The 25,791-nt window shown below is 42.3% G+C and overlaps 1 protein-coding gene across 1 annotated transcript in view; it reads left to right on the forward strand.

Moving 5' to 3' along the window:
* The window catches only part of SLC39A7 (solute carrier family 39 member 7), a 409,960-nt gene that overhangs the window by 26,183 nt on the left and 357,986 nt on the right, over positions 1–25,791 (forward strand). Inside the window, exon 2 of the mRNA XM_044083574.1 lies at positions 8,916–9,544. Coding sequence (XP_043939509.1) covers positions 8,924–9,544 — 621 coding nt within the window. The 5' untranslated portion in view covers positions 8,916–8,923. The remainder of the gene's footprint in view (positions 1–8,915; positions 9,545–25,791) is intronic.

Genomic DNA, 25,791 nt, shown 5'->3' on the forward strand with positions numbered 1-25,791 from the left:
CTTATGGCTGTCTAGTGTCTAGACAGGTGTGATAAACAGTGAATAGGAAGATGGAAAGATGGTGCAAAATGGGCGGCAGTGGACAGAGGGGAGTGCAAAACTGAGAAAATATTTTTGTCAAAGAAAAGGGTCAACCTAAGACAGTGCTCCAACAGCCTTTCAGATACATTCATTTTTACTACTCTAATCAGATCCATGGACTGTGCAGACTGTTCTCATTTTTCCAATGGAGATCTAAGAATTCAAATAGCATGGAGATGAGAATTATCCATTACTACACATTGTTACACAGCATGAAGTCTAATGCAGAAAAAAAGGTGTTTATTTTAATTTTGTTGCTGGCAGCCCACTGTGATATTTTCATAGCTGCATACTACCCAACATAGCAACACAGATGCATAAATAAAACAAAACAGCAAGTTTAGTAATGATACAGAAGCACCTTGGTGTATAAAGAACAGACTACTGGATGGCTTAGTGGTTAAGGTCTTTGCCTCCCATGCACAAGGTGCAAGGTTCAATCCTGACTTGTGACCAATGCCTGTTTAGAGTTTGCATGTTCTCCCTGTGTCTCCGTGGGGTTTTTCCCATGTCTGAAAAACATGCTAAGTGTTTCCATCTCAAGCTCACTAATGAATGGCGCTGTGGGCAGCAGCACAGATGCTACATGGTGCCCTATAGGGAGAAGAGTTGTACAGACCAACCTTTTTTGGGCATCTACTGTGGTGCGGAGTATCGTCAAGATAGGAGAACACGGATCACAGATTGTGCGCTTTGGCAGGGTTAGCCACTCGATGGTGTAAAATATGGCTCTTTGTAATTCAGTCATGTTGGCTAATGTCGCCAAAAATGGGCATGGGTAGTTACCGGTGATAAGTAGGTTGAGGACCCGGCCTACTCTGACCCACGCCAGGGACACTTGCTAATGGTGGGAGGGGTGTATGTGCCCACCATAAAGCCCAGCAGCCCTGGGTCAATAAGCTACTGGCTGGCCCATGTCTGGTTGCCCTACCTGAGCTACCTGGGATAGCTCTGTTGAGTGAAAGCTGGATGTAAAACCAACCAGCCTGCCTAACATGAACTGAGAACTGCTACGCTTAATGTAGATTCACTGACAGGATGCAGCTTGGAAGTGGATGACATGATTATATGGAGGAGGCTGGACATCAGATGTATCCAAGAGACAAGATGGAAGGGCAGTGCAGCAAAGCCACTTGGCTTGGGATCCAGAGTCTACTACTCACGTGGAGGGCAGGCTAGAAATGGGTGTAGGAATTGTGGTGAGAGGGAGGCTTCAGAAGGCAGTAAGGGATATCGTCATAATTCATGACAGACTCATGGCAGTCGGACTCTAGTGTAATGATAGGGAAGTATTCATAATCTCAGCCTACCCCCCCCCCCCCCCCACAGCAGGGTTGTGATAGTGAGGAAAAGAGTGCATTCAGACAGCAGTTGCAGGACCTACTAGATAAAGCAGGAAAACATGAATTGGTGTTGATAATGGGTGACTTGAATGCACATATCGGGACAGACAGAACAGGATATGAGGACTGTGTGGGTCCACATGAGTGGGGGAACAGGAATAAAGAAGGACTTCTGTCTGGTAAATGGCTTGATATTAGCCAACACATAGGTTGATACTAGGCTATCTGCCCTAGGGCATTTATAAGCCTAGCCCAGAGTGTGTTTGGCTTTGCCACCCTTTTAGATTAGTTGACTGTGCCTCTGTATAGTATGTCACAGAAGATAGCCCTTTTGAGGTTAGTTTACTGTGCCTCTGTCTAGTAGGGACACCGTAGGTTTACCCCTGGGATCTCTTCTATCTCCCATCCACTCGTCAAGATTTCTCTTGAAGAGGGTCATTGAGGGACTCTGCCTAACATGGATTGGGATTTTGTTCCAGAGTGAGGGGAGCCTCTGGGATATGAATCTGTCCCTCCAGCATGTCCTATTTATTTCTGTGCTGAGGTTTAAGTCCCTGGAGCGTGTAGCTCTAAGGAATTTGGATTTCCTGAGGTGGAGCATGTCCATTAATTCTGCGTTGGACATGGCTTTATACGTCAGGCACAGATCGCCTCTGAGTAGGTGGTAAGCAACTGAGTAGAGCTGGAGTTTCTTTAGCCTAACTGCGTAGGGCATCTGTTTGAGTCCCTTGATCGTCTTGGTGAGGTACTCTTGGGGTCTTTCCAATTGCTGCAGGTGTCGGGTAAGGTACATCCCAAATGGGGCACTGTATTCAATTATGGGCCCGATGAGTAGAGGGGCACAATGACCTCTCTTGATCTAGATGTGAACCCTTTTGTGATAAGGTGGGCTATATAGAAGGTCTTTCTAGCCACTTTGGCAACGTGATTGTCAAAGGAGAGATTGCTATCTACTTGGGTCCCCAAATCCCTAATTACTACTTCCGTACTTAATGGATTACTACCTATGTGGTAATTTGTGGGCACTTTGTTTTTCCCAAAGGGGATGACTATGCACTTTTTGGCATTTAGCTTTAGGCCATGGCTCTGGCACCAGTTATCCATCTCTGTGAGACCCTTTTGGAGGATGCTTGTGTCAGTTGGCGAGTCGATTATGGCACCCACTTTGCAGTCATCTGCGAACTTGGTCAGCCATAGTCCTCCCATGTTAGCCTGTACTTCAGAGAAATATATACCGAACAAGGGAGGTCCCAGGACTGAGCCTTGTGGGACGCTACTTGTAACTGGTTTAGAGTCTGACATGGCACCTGCAATTCTGACCATGTGGATTCTATCCCTGAGCCAGTTTGCAACCCATCTTGTGACATAGGGGTTGATATTTAAGCTGGTGAGCTTATTTATGATGCCCGAGTGGGGTATTGTATCAAAGGCTTTTGCGAGGTCCAGGTAGGCTGTGTGGACTACCTTCCCTTCATCTATGGCCTTGGTGACTGTTTCAAAGAAGTCGACCAGGTTCAAGAGGCAAGATCTGCCCTTAACAAAGCCGAATTGGGTAGGATCCAGTGTTTGGAGGTTCCCAATGTCTTGAGTTTCATGATGATGCACTCCATAGCTTTGCAGACCAGGCTAGTCAGGCTTATAGGGAGATAGTTTCCAGGGTCCGTTGTGGCACCACCTTTGTGGAGTGGGACCACTGTTGCTGTACACCATTCCTTGGGTACATATCCTGTAGTAAGGCTGAGATTGGACAGTGACTTTGTGAGGGTTCAGTTCTTGGAGTTCGTGTAAGACGCGGCCCGGGAGACCGTCCGGTCCCATTGATGCTGTGTTTTTTTGCTTTGGAGAGGGCAGCTCTCACCTGTGCATCTGTGATGTCAGGGAAGTACACTCTATTGGGATAGACATTTGCTCTTTTGTGGGGGGGAGTTTGCACTGAATCTGTCTGCCAGGATGTTGGCAATGTCTGTGGGTTCAGTGTATTTTCTGTCATTTTGAACTAACTCAGAGCATATCTGGGAGTTGCCACCCAGGTTCCTGACATAACTAAAGAAAGCCTTGTGATTATCTTTAGCATCTTGTGCAATTTTTCTTTCGAAGCTGGCCTTAGATGATTTTATGAGGGATCATTTTTTCTTGCTAGTACTGATCAGAGATGCCTTCCCTTTTTGGGATTTTGCTCTCTCATGTAGTAGCTTCCTCCTTCTGTTGTATAGCTTTTATTTATGGCTGGGGTCCACCAGACAGGTCTCCTGCCTTTGGAGGAATGAGTCTTGGTTTTATTTGGGATAGCACGATCATGCATTCCTGTAGGTGTCCATAGAAAGCGTTTGTAAAGGATTCTGTGGTTTGGGCCGTATTTTCCACTGGCCTGGGGGCTTTGAAGGATTCCACCTCAGTTTTGAGAAGTGTGAAGTTTGCTTTTGAGAAGTTCTTCACCGTGGTTTCCTTGGCTGGGGGTGGGGATGGGATATGGATGTCCAGTGAGATTAATTTCTAGTCAGATCTTACCAATGAGGGGTATACCTCTGGTATGGAACATAGAGTCCCCATGTTGGGTGATGATCAGGTCCAATACGTTTTCCCCTCTTGTGGGAGTGGTGACCAGTTGTTCCATAGAATTTGAGTTTATAATTTCTAGGAACCGTTGGGCGAGGGTGTTTGGGCTTGAGTAGTGCTCCCAGTCTATGTTTGGGTAGTTGAAGTCGCCCAATATAATGGTGTTTGGAGAGACCTTCATATTCTCCAGTGTTCTCAGGAAAGCTGAGTGGGGTTCCTGAGTTTGGGAGGGTGGTCTGTAGCAGGCTACAAACTGAAAGGGTGTTTTGCCCACTGTTAGTTGCACATGGATGGTCTCCGATGCTTCATGCAGTGCCACTAACTTGGAGGTGTGAGTATCTTTGAATATGGATACTCTCCCTCCTTTTGTGGTTCGGTCCGAGTTTTGGGGCCGAAAAGCATGGTATGAGGTATAACCTGGTAGTGCTGGGTTGCTCTCGGGAGCCTTGAACAAGGTTTCTGTTTCTGCACAGATATCTATATTCTCCATACTGAGGAGAGCCTCGAGTGCGTGCATCTTGAGGTTTAGACTTCTGGCGTTGAGCAGCATTACCCTTAGTTTCTTTTTCTTTGTGTTGTCTATGGAGGTGGGTTTGTCTTTTGAGCCTTGCCTAAAAAAGGCACTATGGGGGTGGCAAGAGCCTTAGCAAGTATTCGAAAGCCCAGGGGTGACAGGTGCAAGCCGTCCCTAGCGAAGCAACGTGGCTTGTCGAGCATGTCATCCCAGGCTGACAGACACTGGATCCCCTTTGAATGACACCAATACTTTAGCCAATTGTTAAAATTGATCATTTTGTCTTTATACTGTGGCATCATTCTTGGTGAGGGTAAGATGCTACTCAAGGTCAGGGTCATACCGGCCTGGGCTACATGATCAGAGAGCTCCTGTATGTCTCTCTTTTTTCATGTAGTCCAGGGAGGTACGTCTCGGGTCATTCACACCAGCATGGACAATGACGGAGTCATATTTGTACTTGCTTTGGAGTGACCTGAGTGCTTGTGTTTTGTGGCGGATCCTGGCACCCGACAGGCAGCTTACAGTGACTTTCTCCTTGTTCAGCCTTGTGAGTGGGGCGTCAGTGTGTCTGACAACAGAGTCCCCTATTACAAGTGTATTAGGTGTGTTGTTTTCCTTAAGGGCTGTGACTGTGTGGCACACTGACTTTGTGAACTATGTGATACGTGGGTATTGTTGTGGGGTAGCGGTTGCTTGGATGTCTGCTTTGGAGGTCTCCGCTGCTTGGGCAGATTTTTATTTAGAGCCTCAGAGTATTTTTTTTGTGTTTGTGTTTGGCTTTCTGTTGCGATAGTCTATGTGAGACTGGATTTGTGGTATGTGTGGGTACCTTCTCCTCCTGACTGACTGCGACAGTATTGGGTTGAGAGAGCTCGGCCTCCAGTTTGGCTATATAGTTGCATCTCTCACATATATTTGAGCTTGTTTGGAGGAGGAGAGGGTGGTCTGTGTACATAAGGCAGTTGTAACATTGCCTCAAGATTCCCAGAGTCACCAGCTGGACTGGAGAGTAAACCCAAAACTGACTTTTGGGCATGCCAGAATAGTATAAGGAACTACTTTTTGACTGATCAAAAAGGACCAATAAGGAGCCAAGTACTTAAAGGAGTATAAGAGGGTGTAGTGCTTTAGATTATTAGTGCTTACTTATAAGATTACTTATACGAGCAACTGCAGGGCAGACTTTGTGGAGGCGGGAATAGTTTAAACCCGTTTCAGCGGCGCTGCCCGATGCTGCGCTATGCGCAAAATCATGCAAAACCGCACAAATGTGGGTTCTAAAGCAGGGAAACTGAAAGAGATGGGAATTTACCCAGAGCGGCCAATAAGCTACTAGTTTCAGGGCTGAGACCACTCCTCCAGGGACAGAGAGGCTGCTCAAAGCTCCCCACTCTCATTGGTGAACAGAAAAGCTTCCTCCTATCCAAGTAAGGATATGGGCAACACAGGAAACTATACCACAGTCCGGAATTCAGCAAAACCTGAAATCTGGACTAATCTAGTTCAGCAAAGGTGGGAAAACAGTTTTTTTTTTTTTTTTTTCAGGAAACAGCAGAAAACACTGTAAATGCTATAAACAGGCTAGCGCACTTTGGTATGTAGCCTACAACAGTTATACAATACAAAAATGACTTAAATTGATATAAAACAAGTGCAAAAACTGTAAAAAGCAGAAGGCAAATGCAATTTAAACATGGTTTAGAAAAAGAGAGCGTCACAAGATCACGTACAAGAGTAGTCAACATGCAGCTCAGGTAGACTTCCTCCTAGTAAGGAAAAAGCACTGGGGTAGAATCTACAATTCCAAAGCCATCCCCACTGAAACAGTTGGCCCACAGCATAAATGACTAGTTGCCACAATCAGCTGCAATCAGTGGTCAGAGAAGGCTCTAAGATCAACAGAAACCAGGTTGAGGACCTGGAAGTTGACTGGAGAGAAGGTGCAACAGTTCAAGGAATTACTCAGGGCTCTAGCACCCCAAGAAGAGGAGGAAGTAGATGGAGTTGAAGAATGGCAGCGTATAAACAGCATGTGTTGGGAGTACAGAAAAGATATGTGGCCGAGCCAGGTATGGAAATCCGGTACATAAAGAAGGCTGGTGGTGGAATGCAGAAGTCCAGGAAGTCATCAAAAGAAAGGAGGAATGCAGGAAGAAGTGGGAGATAGAAAAGACTGACCAGGCTAGGAAGGACTACTGGTTGGCTAACAAAGATCTAAGAAAGAAGTTGCAGTAGCAAAATATAGGGCATCAGGGGGACTGTACCTTGCAACCTGATATAGTTTCTTTGTACCCCTTACTGAGTCACTTTCCAGAAGTTGGTAAAGACCAAAAGATGAAGTAGATAGTCAGACACCCTTCATAAGGGATGCCATCAACAACCTTCTCACCAGTCCACAGGGCATCAAAGGTAGATAGAAGGAGTATTTCCAGCAGCTTCTGAATGAAGAAAACCCCACAGAAGCCGTACTAACCCAGAAACAACCTGCAATGAGAGAAGAAGAGGAGCCCACTGTAGAAGAAGTAAAAACAGCACTAAGGAAGATGAAGTCGGGGAAAGCAGCAAGCTCAGATGAGGTCACAGCAGATATGATAAAGATGCTGGGTGAGGTAGGGGAGAAATGACTCCTGAGGCTACTAATAGCAGTGTGGCGAGAAAGGTGTATCCCATATTACTGGAGAATAAGCATACTCGTGCCAGTGTACGAGAACAAAGGAGACATCCACAACTGTGGGCAGTACAGAGGCATCAAACTCCTTATCACATTGCATGAAAGTTCTGGAGAGGGTAATTGATTAAACAGATGCGCAGAGTAGTAGAACGTAAGATGGGAGATGAGCAGTTTGGATTCAGATCAGGATGCAGCACAACTGACCCGATGTTTTCACTGAGACAGATACGTGAGAAGTAGCTAGAGATGAGGAGAGAGTCCAACTGGGCATTCCTAGACTTTGAGAAAGCATATGATAAGGCCCCAAGAAAGCTGATCTTGGCAGTACTGCGGTGGTTTGAAATCCCAGAAACATTGGCAGAATTATTGCAGGCTATGTATGATGACCCAATGACTCCAGTACGAACAGTGTTCAGCCACACAGAGGGGTTCCCAGTAGGAGTGGGTGTATATCAGGGTTCATCTCTTGAGCCCACTGCTGTTCATACTGGTGATGGACTGCATTAGCAAACAGGATGGAGGAGAGGGATCAACAAAGCTGCTGTAGGCAGACTCTGAGCTAGAACTTCAGCAAAGGATAGGAGAATGGAATGCAAATCTGAAGGCACATGGGATGAAACTAAGCATAGCTAAGACTCTGGTAATGGCAGCAAGTTGGGGAAATCAGGAGAAGCTAATAATAGAAATAGAGGGGAAGATAGTGGAACAGGTGAACAGCTTCAAGGATCTGGGAGGGGTAGTTGAGGAGAAGGGTAGCTTGATTGAAGAGGTCAAAGCTAGAATCAGAGGGGATGCAGCCAACTGGCATAGAGTATCAGGTGTAGTCTATGACAGAAGAATGCCAAAGAAGCTGAAAAGTAAGGTGTACAAGACAGATGGGCGACCAGTGCTACTGTATGGTACAGAAACCTGGGCAGTAAAGGCAGAACAGTTGAAGAAGCTAGAGGTGATGGAAATGCCTGAGAAATGTGGTAGGAGGCACACTGTGGGACAGGTGAAGAAATGAGGACTTAAGAGCAGAAGCCAAAGTAGCTCCAATTGCAGAAAATATCAAAGAGAACAGATTACGATGGTGTGGGGGCATGTGTAGAAAAGCAGAAGACAATCTGGTGAGGAAGATTTGGGATAGACAGGAAGAAAAGAGGAAGCGAGGGCTTCCAGCAAAGAGGTGGATGGTTTGTGTGAAAGAAGATCTACCCCAGTCTGAGTGTTGAAGGCAGGAGTGTGGCACTGAATCGAGAGAGCTGGCGACAGTCAACATACCCCAACCCTATGTAGAAAAATGGGAAAAGGGGGGAGCTGATGATGATGTTTGCTTTTCTACAGTCTCTAGCATATGTTTAGACAAGAATAATCCACATTGTGTGCTGTTATGCTGTATTATGATATTCTCCCAACACATGGCCATGCATGTAAACACCCACTTTCTCTGAATGTTAGTAGTTCACCCTCTCTCTAGTGTCTGAGCTGTTTTCCAAACAAGATTGTCTGCATTGTATTTTGTTATTTTACAAGTTAGAAAGGAAAGTTTTTTTATTATTGGCAGTAGTAGCTGTATTACAGATTTCTCATTTTAACATTTGTTTATACTTTTAATGTACTGTATAGCGTAAAGTACTCCATTGATGAAGGGCTATTGTCTTTTCCTGCTTCTGTCACTAAAGAGGAGAAACACATGAGAAACACATGAAGCATATGGCTGTCTAACAGTTGTGCTGACCTGTTTGTTTTCCTTTTTGTCTGACAGGTTACAAGATGACTGCGCACAGTCGAAGGAAGAATCTGCTTGGCCTTTGTACTGGGGTTGTAGTTGTCGTGACCTGTGCCTTTGTGATAGAGACAGTATTTGGCCATGGTGATCATGGTCATTCACATGATTTACATGGACACTCTCATGGTGGTCATAATGGGCACACACATGGACACTCCCATGAGGACCATCATGGGCATTTGCACGGACATGGGCACTCTCATGAAGACCATCATGGGCACTCTCATGAGGAACATCATGGGCATTTGCACGGACATGGGCACTCTCATGAGGACCATCATGGGCATTTGCACGGACATGGGCACTCTCATGAGGACCATCATGGGCACTTGCATGGACATGGGCACCCTCATGAGGACCATCATGGGCACTCTCACGAGGATCATCACGGGCATGTTCATGGACACTCACATGCAGGAAGTCAAGATTTGCCACCAACTCTTAGCCAATTTGTAAAACAGCAGGCAGAGATGGAAAGACACAGACAAGCAGCAAAGGAAATGAACAAGGAAATAAAGGAAGAGGCTATACAGCAAAAAATAAAGGCAGAGAGTCTGCAGGCGGTGAAGGAGAAGAAACTGGAACCCATTGAGTTATGGGCATATGTTAGTATTCTTGTTTTTGCTCTCTGTCTGTGTCTCTCTCTCTTTTTTTTCCTTCAGTGCATGGTACTTTTATTGTTGCACAACTACATCATAGAGAAGTAGCTAAAACAGTACATAGATACATTGTCTGTATCTTATGAAGTTTAGGAGCAACTTTTTTTGTGAAGCTTGTATGCAAGGTTGGTGTTTAAGATGCATTATTTTGGGCTACTGCCTTCATGTCTGATGCATTTCAGACAGCACACCATTTACTCCTACTCTTTGTTTGGGCTGCTAAATGTGGATGCTCAGATTACTATTTAAGTGGTGGATAATCTTGTGCACATTTTCCATAACTCCGCCATGGCAATATAATATGACACTGACAGATATTTTGAAATGTTTCAGTAGTTTGTTTTACCAGAAGGGGGCAGCGGTATGGACTCTCGGACAAGCTACCTATATTTTGGCATGTGTCGGTAACTCGCACTGAAAACTTGGCAGTGGTGATTAGTTAATTAGCTATTGGCTCCGGTTAACAAATCGTAAGCAGTAATGTTGTGGAAGTGAAGACATTTAGTAATCTGGGTTGGTTGTGCATGAAGGATTCTGTCACCTGATGGATCTAGCCTGTTTTTAGTTTTGTGCGGTAGTGATTGGGGGTATCTGTGCAGAATACTGCAAAAGTTTACTAACCTTGGTGCTGTGCTGCTTCATTGTTCACTGGAGCTGGGAATGCAAAGCAAGGGTCTTGAACACGGTATCAGGACATTGGGTTTGTCCGTGGCAAGCAATGCTACATTGGTTATCCAGGTATTACCAGTAAAGACTTCATGTACAATGGAAGTAGCCTGAACAGGTTTTGGAATATTTGATCATGTCACATGAACTACATAATTGCATCATGTTGCTTGCACTCTGTCAGGGAAATGGGAGTGACAGGCCACCAGTCAGCCTTATAGCTTGAATATACTTGCAGCGGTTTCATTCGCACCAAAATATAGATACTCCCTTTTTTCAAAGCTGTAACAGTTTTGTTCTGTGAATTGTGCTCTTGTATGATCTAACCCATTTTCTCCAGCTACAGCATTGACTGCCATAGGCAGTAATTATTTGGTACCTTTTGAGATTTTCCCAGACTCTTATTATTACCATGATGCATCTCACCTTTGTGCTGCATTAGTATTCACATTATGAGACAATACCAGGCTTTCATTACCACATCCTTGTGGACCATTTCTTTGTGGTTATTTGGCAGAGTTGGTGTAAAGTTAGCCCTTGACACCAAGACTGGATCAGACAGGGACTGAAAATTGTAATCACAACCAAAACAAATATTTTGATACATAAAAACGGATGTCACTAGTTAAATCTGTAATATCACCTCATACAAATGAAATCCACCAAAAATAAAAATCAGCCCTTAAAGAAGCCAAACAGAATCCATATTTTATATAATGTTAAAATATTAAAACCTAATCATTCTAATAAATACAGTAAATATACTGCACAGTTTTGAATGACTGTAGTAAGGTAATCATCCGTAACATTTTAGTAAAGAACAACCACGAGGACACCACCCCATTAGTTTAAATGCTTGGCAGCCCTTTAGTTCTATAACTGATGCAAATTCATTAAGACACTGCAGGCCTGTGGCATTCAGTCTAATCTGCCTTACCAATTCCTGTGTTCATAATTGTTTTCTTAGTGTTCTTAGTGTTCTTTCAGTTTTGCTTGCATAGAAGCAAGGGCACATGTGACACATAGCCAGTTATACTAGACATTTACTTCTACAATTTCCCCTTTGTAAACTAAGAAAGGGGTAAAATGTTAGCACCAATATAAATTGTTCACCTGCCATAATAAGAATATTGGTTACAGGATCCACATTTAAAGGTTCCCTTGGGACTACCCGACCCCTTTTTATAACCAACCCGACTTTTTTTTCTAATACAGATTTAAGATTACTAGCTATTTTGTAAACAAACTTTGGGTGTTCACCTACATTATTGCAGAATAAGTCATTCACTCTAAGAATGCTCTAGTTGTTTTTCGTAATGTCTTTCATGTATTTGGCTCCACTGTTTGTACTGCAAAACAAGAGCTCTCTCAAAATTGTTTTCCCCTTTTATTTTACTTGGTGAGACCCCGGGGTTGCTGCAGGTTAATCCCACCCAAAAAAAGAGGCTTGTGGCTAGTTTTCCCAAGCTTTAGTAACTTCCTTACTAATCCACTTCACTGGTTTCCTGGGATATCCCCTGGCATAAAACACACTTCCCAATTTTACTTTTTCTTTAAAGTAATCATTGCAGGAAACCATCCTTGCCAGTCTTATAAACTTACCCTTAACCAGTCCCTTCTTAAAGGAAATGAGATGGAAGCTTTTAAAAGTGAAGCTATCAAAGTGGTGGATGAAAAAACACTGTCAGTATGTCTGATTAATGCATCCAGATAATTCATCTCACTGTTATCAGACTTGTGGGTAAACTTTCAAAAAATTGGTGGTCCCCAAGTAGTCAATAAATTCTGGAATAATACCATGTGGTCCAAACCGTAAGATGAAAATGTCATCCAAAAATGCAAGTATAGACCACAATGTTGAAAAAAGGGGTGGAAAAATACAAACTACATTTCCCAACTCACCATGACTAAATTTGCAATATATATATATATATATATATATATATATATATATATATATATGCTTATTTTGAAGCAGAGTTGGAAGCAGCGTTTGTGTTGGCATCTATGGCTAGTACATGATTGCATGGAAGTAACGTTATGAAGCAACGTTTTGAGTTGTGACCTTTCTCCCTTCAACAGCATCACGCTCACTTGTAAGTAGCGTTGGGAAGCAGCGTTTTCTATGTTTTACGGCCAGTAAAGGCTTTTTTGAAAGCCTCATTGAGAGACTGTGTCTGTAATTATATTCCTGACAGCAGCAGTGGAAATTTATATTGAACAGTGTGTGTGACCGCGATTTGTTTCCTCCGTTGGTGGGTTCCTTGGACATTTTTGGATATACGTTCTTTTTGGGTTACTGAACTTTGTATATATATATATATATATATATATATATATATATATATATATATATATATATATATATATATATATATATATATATTTTTTTTTTTTTTTTTTCTTTCTAAAATAGTATCCATAAATTCAGAAACAAGTCCTACCTCATCACTGGAAATAAAATTACAGGTAAGAAGAGCTTCTTAAAAATGGATCTGGGCCCTGTTTCTTGAATACATGTAAAAGATCCACAATCCCCACAATACCTTACATGTTTTTGCTATAATGTGTTTACTGTTCTCTCCAAGAAAATCCCAGGGGACTTTTAGTGTGTGAATATGTTTTCCAAGCATAGCTTTAACTTCCTGTCTATATAGACTGCCAAAGGGTGAGTTTTTGAGTCCTGGGCAGCCACAGTGTATCTAAAAGGGCATTCAAACATATCCTTGTGGAGTTTTTGAATCACGAAAATAGTCGGGATCAAGGGATTTGAATTGTTTAAGAATTCAAAAACTGACTTAGAAGTCTTACCCTGAAGACCAATATCCTCCAGTTGTAGATCAGTCTTTGCTATGGCAATATCTGTTTCATTCCTAGTTACTTTGGAATATGTGTCCTCATCATGAATCATCTTTCTGTTCCATCAACTTAAAGCATTTATGAAGGTTATTCAGAAAAGAATAATGGATGCCATGAAAGAATAACTGGATCACAGGGTACGACATTAAAGGGAAAAGAGTAAATGAAATACTAATGATGGTTAAATAAGTGGTTACGTATATAGATTAGGAGAAAAAAGGTGTTGCAATGGTACATAGTCAAAAATCCTGCAGAGTAGGAAACTGCAGCTGTTAGTAGTGTGAAAACCCAAAATACTTGACTGTTTGAATTGAATGAAGGAAAAAAGGCAGTGGTCCCAGAGAGGAGGCAGGAACTCTCCGGTCAGGAACAATAGCAGTATTCTACCACACAGTTTCCATCTAGAAAGTGAAAGAAATGTTGAACTGCTTCATTTCACCTCTTGAAGACCACTAGCAATGTCTTACTGGGTCTGCATGCAAATACATGGTCAAATACAAGGCTAAGCCCTTACTTTAAGTCACCACAACTCACCAGTATTGGATTGGTTTGTTCCACTACAGATGTCGTCCTACCCCCCCTCCTAACTGCATCATCAGAAGAAGTAAACTTAATTCAGACACTGACATAGAAAGAATTTAGCATTCCAAATAAAATCTAGTTATCCATGCAGATTGTTGGAAACTGTTCATATTTCAAACTTTTCCCTTCAGAAATCTTACTGGGAGCATCACACATAAAGTAAGTGCTTGAGTTGTTCAGATAGACCATTATATTTGTAGATTACTCTCCCCATCCAAACTCTGGCACATTCCTCAATGCATCCAGGACCTGGATACTGACTGGATACTGATGATTGATAAGTAAAATGACATGCTGTCCATTAAAGTCTAATGGAAGGTTTAGGACTGAAACGGGCTATGTACAGATGTGTATAGTCAGATCATGGCACATTGTGCATAACATTCATTATGAAGATGGCTTCCTTTATTTATAGGTTCATAGGTAGGTACTAGGCTGGCTATCTGCCCAAAGGCATTTATAAGCCTAGCTGGAATGTGTTGATGTCCTTCATGGATGCATCTGCAGTCATAACAACTGGGTTGTCCTGTCGTCAGGCAGCCCTTCAGTCGGCCGGATTCCAAAGTCTGGGTCCGGCTTCGGCTGATGTCGCACTTCACCCGACGTCATCTCTATAGGTTCATAGGTAGGTACTAGGCTGGCTATCTGCCCAAAGGCATTTATAAGCCTAGCTGGAATGTGTTGTTTTTCGCCGCCCCCTTAGATTAGTTCCCTGTGCCTCTGTCCAGCAGAGCCACTGAGTGATCCCCGGGGTAAACTTTGTTTCCCATCCACTCGTCAAGGTTTGTCTTGAAGAGTGTTAGTGAGGAGCTCTGCCTAATGTAGATTGGAATCTTGTTCCAGAGCATGGGAAGTCTCTGAGACAGGACTCTATCCCTCCAACACGTCCTGTTTATTGTTGTGGCGAGGTTTAGATCCCTAGAGCATGTGACTCAAGGGATATGTTTTTTTAGGTGGAGCATGTCCATCAATTCTGGGTTGGACATGACCTTGTATGTCAGGCAGAGATCACCTCTGAGTAGGCAGTATGCAACAGAGTACAGCTGGAGTTTCTTCAGACGAGCTGCATAGGGCATATGTTTGAGGCCAGTGATCGTCTTGGTGAGGTACGTTTTGGTCTTTCCAGCTGTTGTAAGGTACATCCCAAATGGGGTGTTGTACTCTATGATGGGTCTGATGAGTGATGCATAGAGGGGCACAATGACCTGTTTTGATCTGGATGCAAACCCTTTTGTGATTAGGTGGGCCACATAGAAGGATTTTCTAACCAATTTGGCAATGTGATTATCAAAGGAGAGATTACTATCTATTTGGGTCCCCAGATCCCTTATTATGTCTTCTCTATTTAAGGAGCTACCACCTATGTGGTAGTTTGTGGGTACTTTGTTTTTTTCCAAAGGGGATGACTATGCACTTTTTGGCATTTAGCTTGAGGCCATGGTTTTGACACCAGGTATCTGTCTCAGTGAGACCTTTTTTGGAGGATGTCTGTGTCGGCCAGAGAGTCAGTTATAGCCCCTAGTTTTCAATAGTCTGCAAACTTGGTCAGCCATAGTCCTCCTGTGCTTGCCTGTACCTCTGAGAAGTATATGCTGAACAGGAGGGGTCCTAGGACTGAGCCCTGGGGAACGCCACTTGTAACAGGTTTAGAGTCCAGCCTAGCTCCCGCAACTCTTACCATGTGGGTTCTGTCCATGAGCCAGTTGGCAACCCATCTCGTGACGTAGGGGTTTATGTTCAGACTGGTGAGCTTGTCTAGAATACCCAGAATGGGGAAGGGTGTCGAAGGCCTTTGCGAGGTCTAGGTAGGCTGTGTGGACCAGCTTTCCCTCATCTATAGCCACCAGGTTTAGGAGGCATGATCTGCTGTTAACAAAGCCGAACTGGGTATGGACCAGTGTTTGGAGGTTCCCAATGTCTCTCTGTTAATGAGATCCATGATGATGAGCTCCATAGCCTTGCAGACCAAGCTAGTCAGGCTTATAGGGCGATAGTTCCCGGGGTCTGTTATGGCTCCACCTTTGTGGAGCGGAATAACCATTCCTGTGCGCCACTCTATGGGCACATAGCCTGTGGTGAGGCTGAGTTTGAACAGTGTGTTTAGGCGAGGGGTTAGTTCATCTTTGAGCTCATGTATGACGCAGCCTGGGACACTGTCTGGTCCCATTGATGCTGTGTTTTTGGCTTTGGAGAGGGCTGTTTTAACCTGAGTGTCTGATTTCAGGGGCACTACATTCTTCTGGTATGGTTATGGGCCCTTTTGGGGGTGAGGGGGGGGGGGGTGAAGTTTGCACTGAACCTGTCTGCCAGGATGTTGGCAATATCGGTCAGTGTATTTTGTGCCATTGTGCACTAACTCTGAGCAGATCTGAGAATTGCCAGTTAGATTCTTGACATAGCAAAAGAATGCCCTGTGGTTATCTTTGGAGTCTTTGGCAATTTTTCTTTCAAAGCTAGCCTGGGATGATTTTATGAGGAATCGTAGTTTCTTGCTGATACTGATCAGGGATGTCTTCCCTACTCTTTCTGTACTAGTTTCCTCCTTCTATTATATAGCTTGTTTATGGCAGGGGTCCACCAGACTGGTTTCCTTTTCTTGGAGGAGTGAGTCTTAGTTTTGCTTGGGATAGCACGATCCATGCATTCTTGTAGGTGCCCTTGGAGTGCATTAGTAAAGGATTTTGCAGCTTGGGCAGCGTTATCCTTTAGCATGGGGGCTTTGAAACTTCCCACCTCAGTTTTAAGTAACATGAAGTTTGCTTTTGAAAAGTTTTTCACAGTGGTTTCTTTAACCTGGGGTGAAATGTGGATATCCAGAGCGATTAGTTTATGGTCAGATCTAACCAGCGATGGGTTGACCTCCGGTGTGGAACACCGGTCGTCCGTGTTGGTAATGGCCAGGTCCAATATGTTTTCACCTCTGGTGGGGGTGTTGACCAGTTGATCCAGGGCGTTTGAGTTTATAAATTCTAGGAAATGTTGGGCAAGGGAGTTGGTACTTGAGTAGTTTTCCAGGTTAATGTTTGGGTAATTGAAATCTCCCAATATCAGGGTGTTTGGTAGGACCTTTGTTTCCCAGTGATTCCAGAAATGCGGAATGGGGGTCCTGGGACATGGGTGATCTGTAGCAAGCTACAATTTGAATTGCAGTTCTGCCCATTGTTAGTTGCACGTGGATGATTTCTGAAGCATCGTGCTGTGCCACTAACCTGGAGGTGTGGGTATCCTTGATGAGTATGGATACGCCCCCGCCTTTTGTATTTTGGTCCGGGTTTTGTGGCCGAAATGTATGGTATGAGTTGTAGCCTGGTGGTGCTGGGGTGCTCTCTGGAGCCTTAAACCAGGTTTCTGTTACTGCACATATCGATTTTCTCCATAGTGAGGAGTGCCTCAAGTGCGTGCATTTTGAGGTTTAGACTTCTGGCATTGAGTAGCATTACCTTTAGTTTTTTGTTACTTGTGCTATTTACGGTGGTGGGTTTGTCTTTTGAGCCTTGCCTAAAAAAGGCACTATGGGGGTGGCAAGAGTCTTGGTCAGTATTCGAAAGCCTAAGGGTGACAGGTGCAAGCCGTCTATAGCGAAGTAGCATGGCTTGTCGAGCATGTCATCCCACTTTGATCCCCTTTGAATGACACAGGAAGCTTAGCCAGTTGTTGAAATTGATATTTTTTTTTCTTTATACTGTGGAATCATTCTTGGTGAGGGCAGGATGCTACTCGGGGTCAGGGTCATACTGGCCTGGGCTACCTGGTCAGAGAGCTCTTCCATGTCTCTTTTCATGAAGTCCAGGGAGGTACAGCTCAGGTCATTCACACCAACATGGACAATAACAGCCATGTTTGTACTTGTTCTGGAGTGTCCTGAGTGCTTGTGTTATGTGGCAGATCCTGGCATCCGACAGGCAGCTAACAGTAACCTTCTCCTTTTTCAGCCTAGTGAGTGGGTCGTCGGTGTGCCTGTCTATAGAATCACCTATTACTAGTGTGTTGGGTATGTTGTTCTGCCTTAAGGGCTGTGATTGTGTGGGACACTGGTTTTGTGAAGTATGTGTTTCATAGTTTGCGTTGGGGGGGGGGGGTGGAGGTTGTTTCGATGTTTGCTTTGGAGGTATCTCTTGCTTTTGCAGATTTTTATTTAGAGCCTCCGAGTATGTTTTCGTGTATTTGTGTGTTTTTTGCCGGTGCTGGTTTTATAGGTATATGTGAAACTGGTGGTGTGATGCAAGTAGTTCCCTTCTCCTCTTGACTGTCTGGTCCATTCTGGGGTTGAGAGAGCTTAGCCTCCAGTTTGGCTGTATAATTGCATCTCTCGCATGTATTAGTGTTTGCTGGTAGGAGGAGAGGGTTGTCTGTGTACATGAGGTAGTTGTAACATTGCCTCAAAATGCCCACATTCACGAGTTGGACCGGAGAGTATACCTGAAACTGCCCTTTGGACATACCTGGATAGGTACAGTGAGCTGTTGGCTGGTAAGGTCGAGTAGAGAGCCTTGTCCTTCTCTACAGTATAGAGGGGTCTAGTACTAAGGTTTATTAGTGCTTGCTATGAGATTTGAGCAAGTGCCGGGCTGAGAAGTGAATGGCTTGAGTGCTTAAGTTGAAAGTTTGTCTAGTTCCAAGGGAAAAATTGAAGAGTAGACTTTGTGGAGCTGGGAATAGTTATACTCTGGCTAACCAGCGCTGTCTGGTGCACAAAACCGCGCTAATGTGGGTTTTTTAGCAGGGAAATGAAAGAGCTAGAAATTAGCCCAAAATGGCCAATAAACTACTAATTTCTGGGCTGAAACCACTCCTCCAGGGATAGATAGGCTGCTCGAATCTCCCCTCTTGCACAGGTGAACAGAGAAACCTGAGCAGGAAATTAGAGGATGCCTACAGACATTTTTTTTTCTGGAAGAAATGACACACTCGCCGTCCTTGCACTTGTGGCTATTGGTTCACACAAATTTTGAGAGGCTGGCAATATATGTGATCAGGGTAGCTTCCAAGACTCCACACCAGAATACTTCCACTTTATTTTTTCATTTAATATGACCTGCACTCCTGAATGTGTTGTTGTTTGAATGAGACACTGAACTGAAGTCCCATCTGTGTGACTTGATGAGAACTCGGATGGCTATAAAAGATCCCATTGCACCTATCAAAAAGAATAGGGATTACATTATTATATTAATACTTTAACATTTTTCTTTCATTATTTACACATTCGTTATATTTATACTTTGTATCCCACTTTATACATTGTAAAAGAGTTTACATGTTTATTTTTATAAATACATGTAAAACCATATTCATTCCTCCCACCCTTCTACCATAACCATTTCTTTGTATCGCGTATTACTTCCTCATAATCTTTTCTTTGTTATACAGCAATTCTTCACATCTTTTCCATAAACGACAAAGAGCAGTGAATAAAACTGAATCCCATTTTTCAGTTAATTTTTTCACTCCAGTTCTGCAGGACCTGTTCCCCATCCATGTGAAGCGGTTCCTCCCTATCCCTATTTAAGTGCATCTCAGACCAGTGGATAGGTAATTGGAAATTCACCCTCGGTCTGGTTCCTGTGCATTTGATGGACAGAGGCAGTCAGTAAAATCACCCCTTATAAATAAAATATTAGTCAAATCTGTAGGTCACATTTGGGTTGCATGGCTAGGCTTTTAAGGGCCCTAGTGATAATTAGCCTAGTATACACCTATGAACCTTATATTTCTGATGCAGCACCATATCCATAACAATAAATACTCTCCAGTCATAAACATATTTGAATAATGTCCAAAAACCTTCATTTTCTTACAGTTCGTCATGTGTCTTCAGCATTACAGCTATTACATATACTTTTGTTCTGTCATTTTATAGTTCATGTTGTATTTCAGTGGCAAACAAGGTTCAAATCTTTCCTTTACCTTGTTACTTTCTTGTATTCACCCCCCCCCCCAAAGGATCGGTATAATAGTTATTTTTCATTATTTTTTTATACCATTCTTTCTTTTCCATCTCTACTTCATTTATATCAATTTTTATTGTCTTTACTTTCATTCTCATTCTCTCCCAAACCTTTTATTTCTCTCTTCATTTTTTAACCACACCCATCTACCACATACTTTTTTTCCAAATTAAAAAAAAAAAAAAATCTTAGTGTTTTTTTCAGACTTTTTTTTTTTTTTAAACCCAAAACATATTTATTGATGCTAAGAAAACAATTAGATTTATTAAATTCAAGTCCCCCTTTTGTTTTACATTATAAAGTATCTCTGTTTTGACTGGATTCAACCTTGTTCCTCACAGAAAAAAAAATCAGTTTCCATACAGCTTGGAAACTGGTAAACACCACCTAAGTATGCTAGCTTTCCTAAAATGTGTTTAACATTTATACATTGTTTTCTTACACACAATGTATATATTTTTAGAACCTCTCTCCATTTTTCTATTACTTCTTTCCCCCTTCCAAACTTACCCTAATCCGAGAACATCAATTTCAATTCCGGTAAAAATACAGCAATTCTTACCACATCTCCAAATCCCTTACTTTTTGACTTAACTGCAATCCTAATGTACACAAAATGTATTCTTTTCTATAAATTCTCTTTCATCCAGTGTTCTTGGCTATTAAAGTTCTCTGCATAGATTAATGTTAATGGTGACTGTATCCCTTCTTTACCGTCTATCTACCATCTTATAACCTTGAGCTACGTGTTTGTATAATTGCATTCATTAACATCACAAATAGACACACATGTTCATTGGACAACCTTGATTTACCTTTCTTTTTTTTTTTTTCTATCCATCCATTCATCATCACAGACGCACTTATTTTCATAAATTGTCCTCCTTCCTATTTTTTCTCGTACTTTATATTATTTTTATATGTCCAGCATTTCCCTTTGATCAGTACTATTAAATGCCTTAGCCACATGGCATACTGTTACTTTTTCTTCCCCTTATCTATAAATTCATCCACTTACTTAACCTTGGTGACTTCAGCTACCCCACCATAAACTGGCTGAACTATTCCTGCTCTAATGCACTCACCTGACAATTCATTCTAATGCACTAGACCAGCTTGCCTCATCCCCCACAAGGGGCGATGGCATTCTAGACTTGGTTCTCACCAACATGGGTGACCGCTGCACCACCCCCATAGGAAGTTTTTCCCTGGTGAGATCAGACCATCGGTATGTCTCATTCGAAGTATCTATCCCGTCCACCCCCTAGCCGTAACCAGGCTAAAAAACATCTCAACAACTGCCTACAACCTTCTAAGGGAGAATATCAGTAGCTTCACACCACTGCCCCTCTCTGAGGATGCAGATAAATATGCTGAACGGTATGCCATTGCAGTATACAAGCACCTGTACAACTGCATGGACTTGGCCATACCCAACAGAACTAAAACCTGCTCCTCAAGGAAGCACAAACCTATGTGGTAGACATCCTTTGTCAACAGGCTTTACAACAAATGGAAGAAACTGTTATCCAAGGGTAAAACACACAAATTCCCAATTGAAAAAAACTCCCTCCTTAGCCTCAACAAGCAAATAAGATCACTAGTGAAAACCTCCAAAGCCAATTATGAATCGAAACTAGCCTCCAAAACAAAGGCTATAACAACAAAACCTTTTTCAGTTGCATTAGAAACCTCCATGGCAAAGCCCAGGTTTGTTCCAAATTAGTTCTTAATGGTACCATTTACACTGATCCTGTTGACTTGGCCAACCTGCTATCAGATTCAATGCAAACTTCACCCCCTGTTCCCCCCCCAAAGGCCCATACATCATCCCCGATACTTGCCCCACACCTCACATCTTCGTAGATAAAGTGTTAAAGGCCCTATCCAAGGCAAAGAACACAGCTTCCATGGGACCTGATAATATCCCAGTCTGTGCTGTATTCTACAGCATCTCCAGCAAGAACTATCCTCGCCAATGAGCACCCTATTCAACCATAGCCCAAGTACAGACTTCATTCCAGCAGAGTGGAGAATTGCCATGGTCATCCCTTTGCACAAAGGTGGTATCACAACTGACCCTGGAAACTATCTCCCCATTAGCTTGACAAGTCTGATCTGTAAGGCCATGGAGCATATTATTATGGACCTCATAAACATCCAAGCACTTGATCCCACCCAGTTCGGATTAGTCAAGGTCAGGTCTTTCCTGTTGAATCTGGTTGACATTTTTGAGACTCACCAAGACACTGGATGAGGGAATGTCGGTACATACAGCTTACCTTGACTTGGCCAAAGCCTTTGACACAATCCCGTACTCTGGTATCATCGAAAAGCTAATGCAACTTGGCCTAAATGCCTATCTCCTCAGGTGGGTGGCCAGCTGGCTCACTGATAGGACCCTCAAGATCAAAGTAGGTGCCACCACCTCCAACAGCAGACATGTCACTAGTGGTGCTCCCCAGGGATCTGTTCTGGGACCCCTATTGTTTGGCATCTACTTCTCAGAGGTCTAGGCAAAGACAAAAGTTCTGTGGCTGAACAAGTTTGAGGATGACTGTAAGTTGGGTGCTATCATTGACTCTCCAGATGATGTTAACATACTTCAAGAGGGTCTCACAGCAACAAATGACTGGTGCCAAATTCATGGCCTTAAGTTAAATGCTAAAAAATGTATTGTAGCATTCGGCAAAAACATGGCCCCTACAGATTACCACATTAACAGCAGTCCCTAAGCACACAACCTGTTGTGAGAGACCTGGGTATACAAGTTGAAAATAATCTTACATTTGACCATCATGTAGCGGCAATGATCAGAAAAGCCTTTTACTTGGTTCATCTCATAAGTAAAGGGATTGCAAAAAGGTTATTAGCTCTCTCTACTCCTTCCTCATTAGACCAGTAATTAAGTACAATGTCCCATTTGGTATGTACCTCTCCAAACACCTGCACCAACTGGAAAGGCCAAAGAAATACCTCACAAAGAGATTCCATGGCCTCCAACACCTGTCCTATGTGGACAGGCTCAAATCGCTGTCACTCTACTCTGCATCTTACAGATTGTTAAAGAGGTGATCTGTGTCTCGCTTATAAGACAATCTGAGACCCTGCTGTACTAGAGATGCTTTCCATATCTGTAAGTCTAACTCCTCATGTAGTACCCGATCGAAATACTTAAATCTAATATGTGACATTAACAGAACCTGCTAGAGAGACAGGTTTGTCTCCCAGAGGGTGCCCCCGTCTCTGGAATAGACTCCCCATATACGTCACTCACTGACCTCTTCAGGCGCAACATTGAAGAGTGAATGGGTAACCACAAATTTGTCCCAGGGGTTCCACCTGTGTCCATCATTGACAGGGCGACAGGTGTTAGTTGAGGTTTGTTTTTTGGGCATAAACTGTTGGGTAGGCTTGTAAGGGCCCCAGAGCCATTATAGGTTCATAGGTTGGTGCTTGGCTGTCGGCCCTAGGGCCTATACAAGCCTAGCCATAATTCCCTGGCTATTTCTTCCCACACTATTGACTTCCGGACCCCAATCTAGTAGGGCGACTGACGTGGTCCTCTGGATGAATTTCCTTTCTCCCATCCAATCGTCAAGCTTCCTTTTTGAAGAGGGCCAAAGAGGCGCTCTGCTTGACATGTATGGGCAGTCTATTCCATAGTCTGGGGAGTCTCTGGGTCAGGAACCTATCCCTCCAGCATGTTTTGTTTATTGTGATGATACGGTTTAGATCCCTGGAGCATGTGTTTCTGAGGGATTGGGATTTCTTTACTAGGCTACATGCTACACTTAATCTCCTATGATTAGCATTTCATTTACTCTTCTCTTTAGTGCTGTATGCCCTGTAATCCAGTTCTTCTTCCATGACATCCACTATTCTTTTCTGAATAGTATTCATAAATAGTTTGTAATCAGCATTCAAAAATATTTTGTAGACAGTATTGCCTAACATAATTGGTCTTAGTTTTCTACTTCTTCTCTTCCCCCTTTTTCCATATAAATGTTATAACCCCCTTACGAAGCTCTTCTTTTAAATCTTCTGCCATCCATTCTTTCAGTATTTCCAGAAAAACATCCTTTTTATTATATGACAGTTCTTTATAAAAACTGTACCCTAATCCATCTGGATCTGGTGCCTATTCTTCTTTACTTTACTTTACAGCATCCTCTAACATTCCCCTCTATGCTTTCCTTTTCTTCTACTACCTCCTTTTTCATCTTCCCTTTCTATGCACCTCCTGTTAATTTTTTTCCAGACATGTTCTATACATACTTTTCAACTATATCCATAATTTCCTCATGTTTATATTTTAACTATCTTTTTTCATCCTTCATTACATTCATTTTCTCTCATTATATTTGTTACTTTCTTACTGAAGAAAGGGGAACTACTACTTTTCTCCCTTTCAGATAAATGATTTTGTCCAAATGTTGTCATTTCCATTTTTTTTTGTTACATTTGTATATAATTTATTTTCTTCTTCTTCACGACTTTCCCCTGCCCCTCTCTCTACTAATCTTTCACAAATTTGTTTTTGCTTATTATTTGTCACATTCTCCTCCTCATTGTGCACTCTCTCTCATTTTAAATATGTTTTTAAAACTTTTGTTTATTCACCATCCACCACTTTAACTGCAATAAAATTGCCTCACTGTCATATGGTCTTCTCAACATCTGCTCTATTTCTTTCTTTCTTTTTTTAAGATATTCAGTTACTGCAGTTTTTCCTCTGTTTTTAAACCCTTTTTATTTTATTATATTTTTATTCTCTCTTATTGTTGCCCATACAGCTCTCTGATCTGAAAACTTTGCTTTACTGGTTCTTTCATGTAATTTGTAAACAAAATATAATCAGTCTCTGTTAAGTAACACTCTTATAAGTATATTCTCTCCCTTTACTTCTTAACCTACTACAATTATTCATAACCTCTGTCAGCATTTTCACATTTTGTGCTATTTACCCTTTCTTCTTTCTTGAATTATTTTGGTCTGCTGCCACCATAATATACATATTTACTATCACATAATTTTGAATTTCCTCAAACATTTTTTTCATTTACATTTGCATACACATCCACTACTACCGTTCCAAGAACCTTCTGCCCGTTCTTAACATCACATACTAAAACTGTTCTTGCCGCGACCACCACCATCATATATCTAATATTTAAATCCTTACATTTTCAGTGAAACTACAATACCTGAACAAGTATCATTCCCTGAAGTCTTGCCACCACCACCATATATTTAATATTTAAATCCCTTCATTTTCAGTGAAACTACAATACCTGCACAAGTATAATTCCCTGAAGTCCACATCACTTTTCTTTTCCACATCTTCTCAAATAAAACCCTTTTACTTTTATCTGTACATCATATAGCTAGTAAACCAATGATATCTGCATCTGTTTTTTTCACTCTCTTCAAAGACCATCATTCTTTTGACATCACTTTTCATGCTGCTCACATTCAGTGATGCTATACGTATTAACCCTTTCCTTTTTGTTCTGCTCATCTTTTAGCCTTTTTTTCCTCCTCACCCTTTCTCCAATTAAACCTTCTACTTTTTATTTTTTTCTGACTCAGAGCTCATATCTCACTCTTCTGTTTGTAGTACCCCAAACCTGTCTTCTATCTCTGTATGAGTTTCTTTTTTTATTTATTAGCTTGTGGACTTCATCTAGTGCATCTTTTTCTACTTTTTTACCTTGTAATTCCTCTATCCATATCCTTTCATCATTATCCCTCTCACACCATTTATTGTGTAAGAACTTATTTTTCACTCTGTTTCCTCACTTTGTCTTTCTTTATTAATTAGTGGACAATCAAACAAAAATGCTTCTCATGTCCACATTTTGTACAGTATTCTTTTCCAGTTTTTTTCTGGAATGTCCAAACTCCCCACACTGTCCACAGCTTCCCTTTGCACAATACTGGATTAAATGTGATTCATCCCCACAGGAAAAAGCATGATTTTGGCTGTCCCCAGTGTTTAATATACTCTCTCTTTTTCCCATTTTTTATGATCGCATTAGGCACCTGCTGCAAGTTGTTCTCTGATTTTAAAGTTGCATACATTTCCCATATCCCATCTCCCCTAGTGCATACATTTCTATCATCCATAACTTTTTT

The sequence above is a fragment of the Protopterus annectens genome, chromosome 9.part0 (assembly GCF_019279795.1).
Source record: "Protopterus annectens isolate FY-2018-M chromosome 9.part0, PAN1.0, whole genome shotgun sequence".
NCBI lineage: Eukaryota > Metazoa > Chordata > Ceratodontiformes > Protopteridae > Protopterus > Protopterus annectens.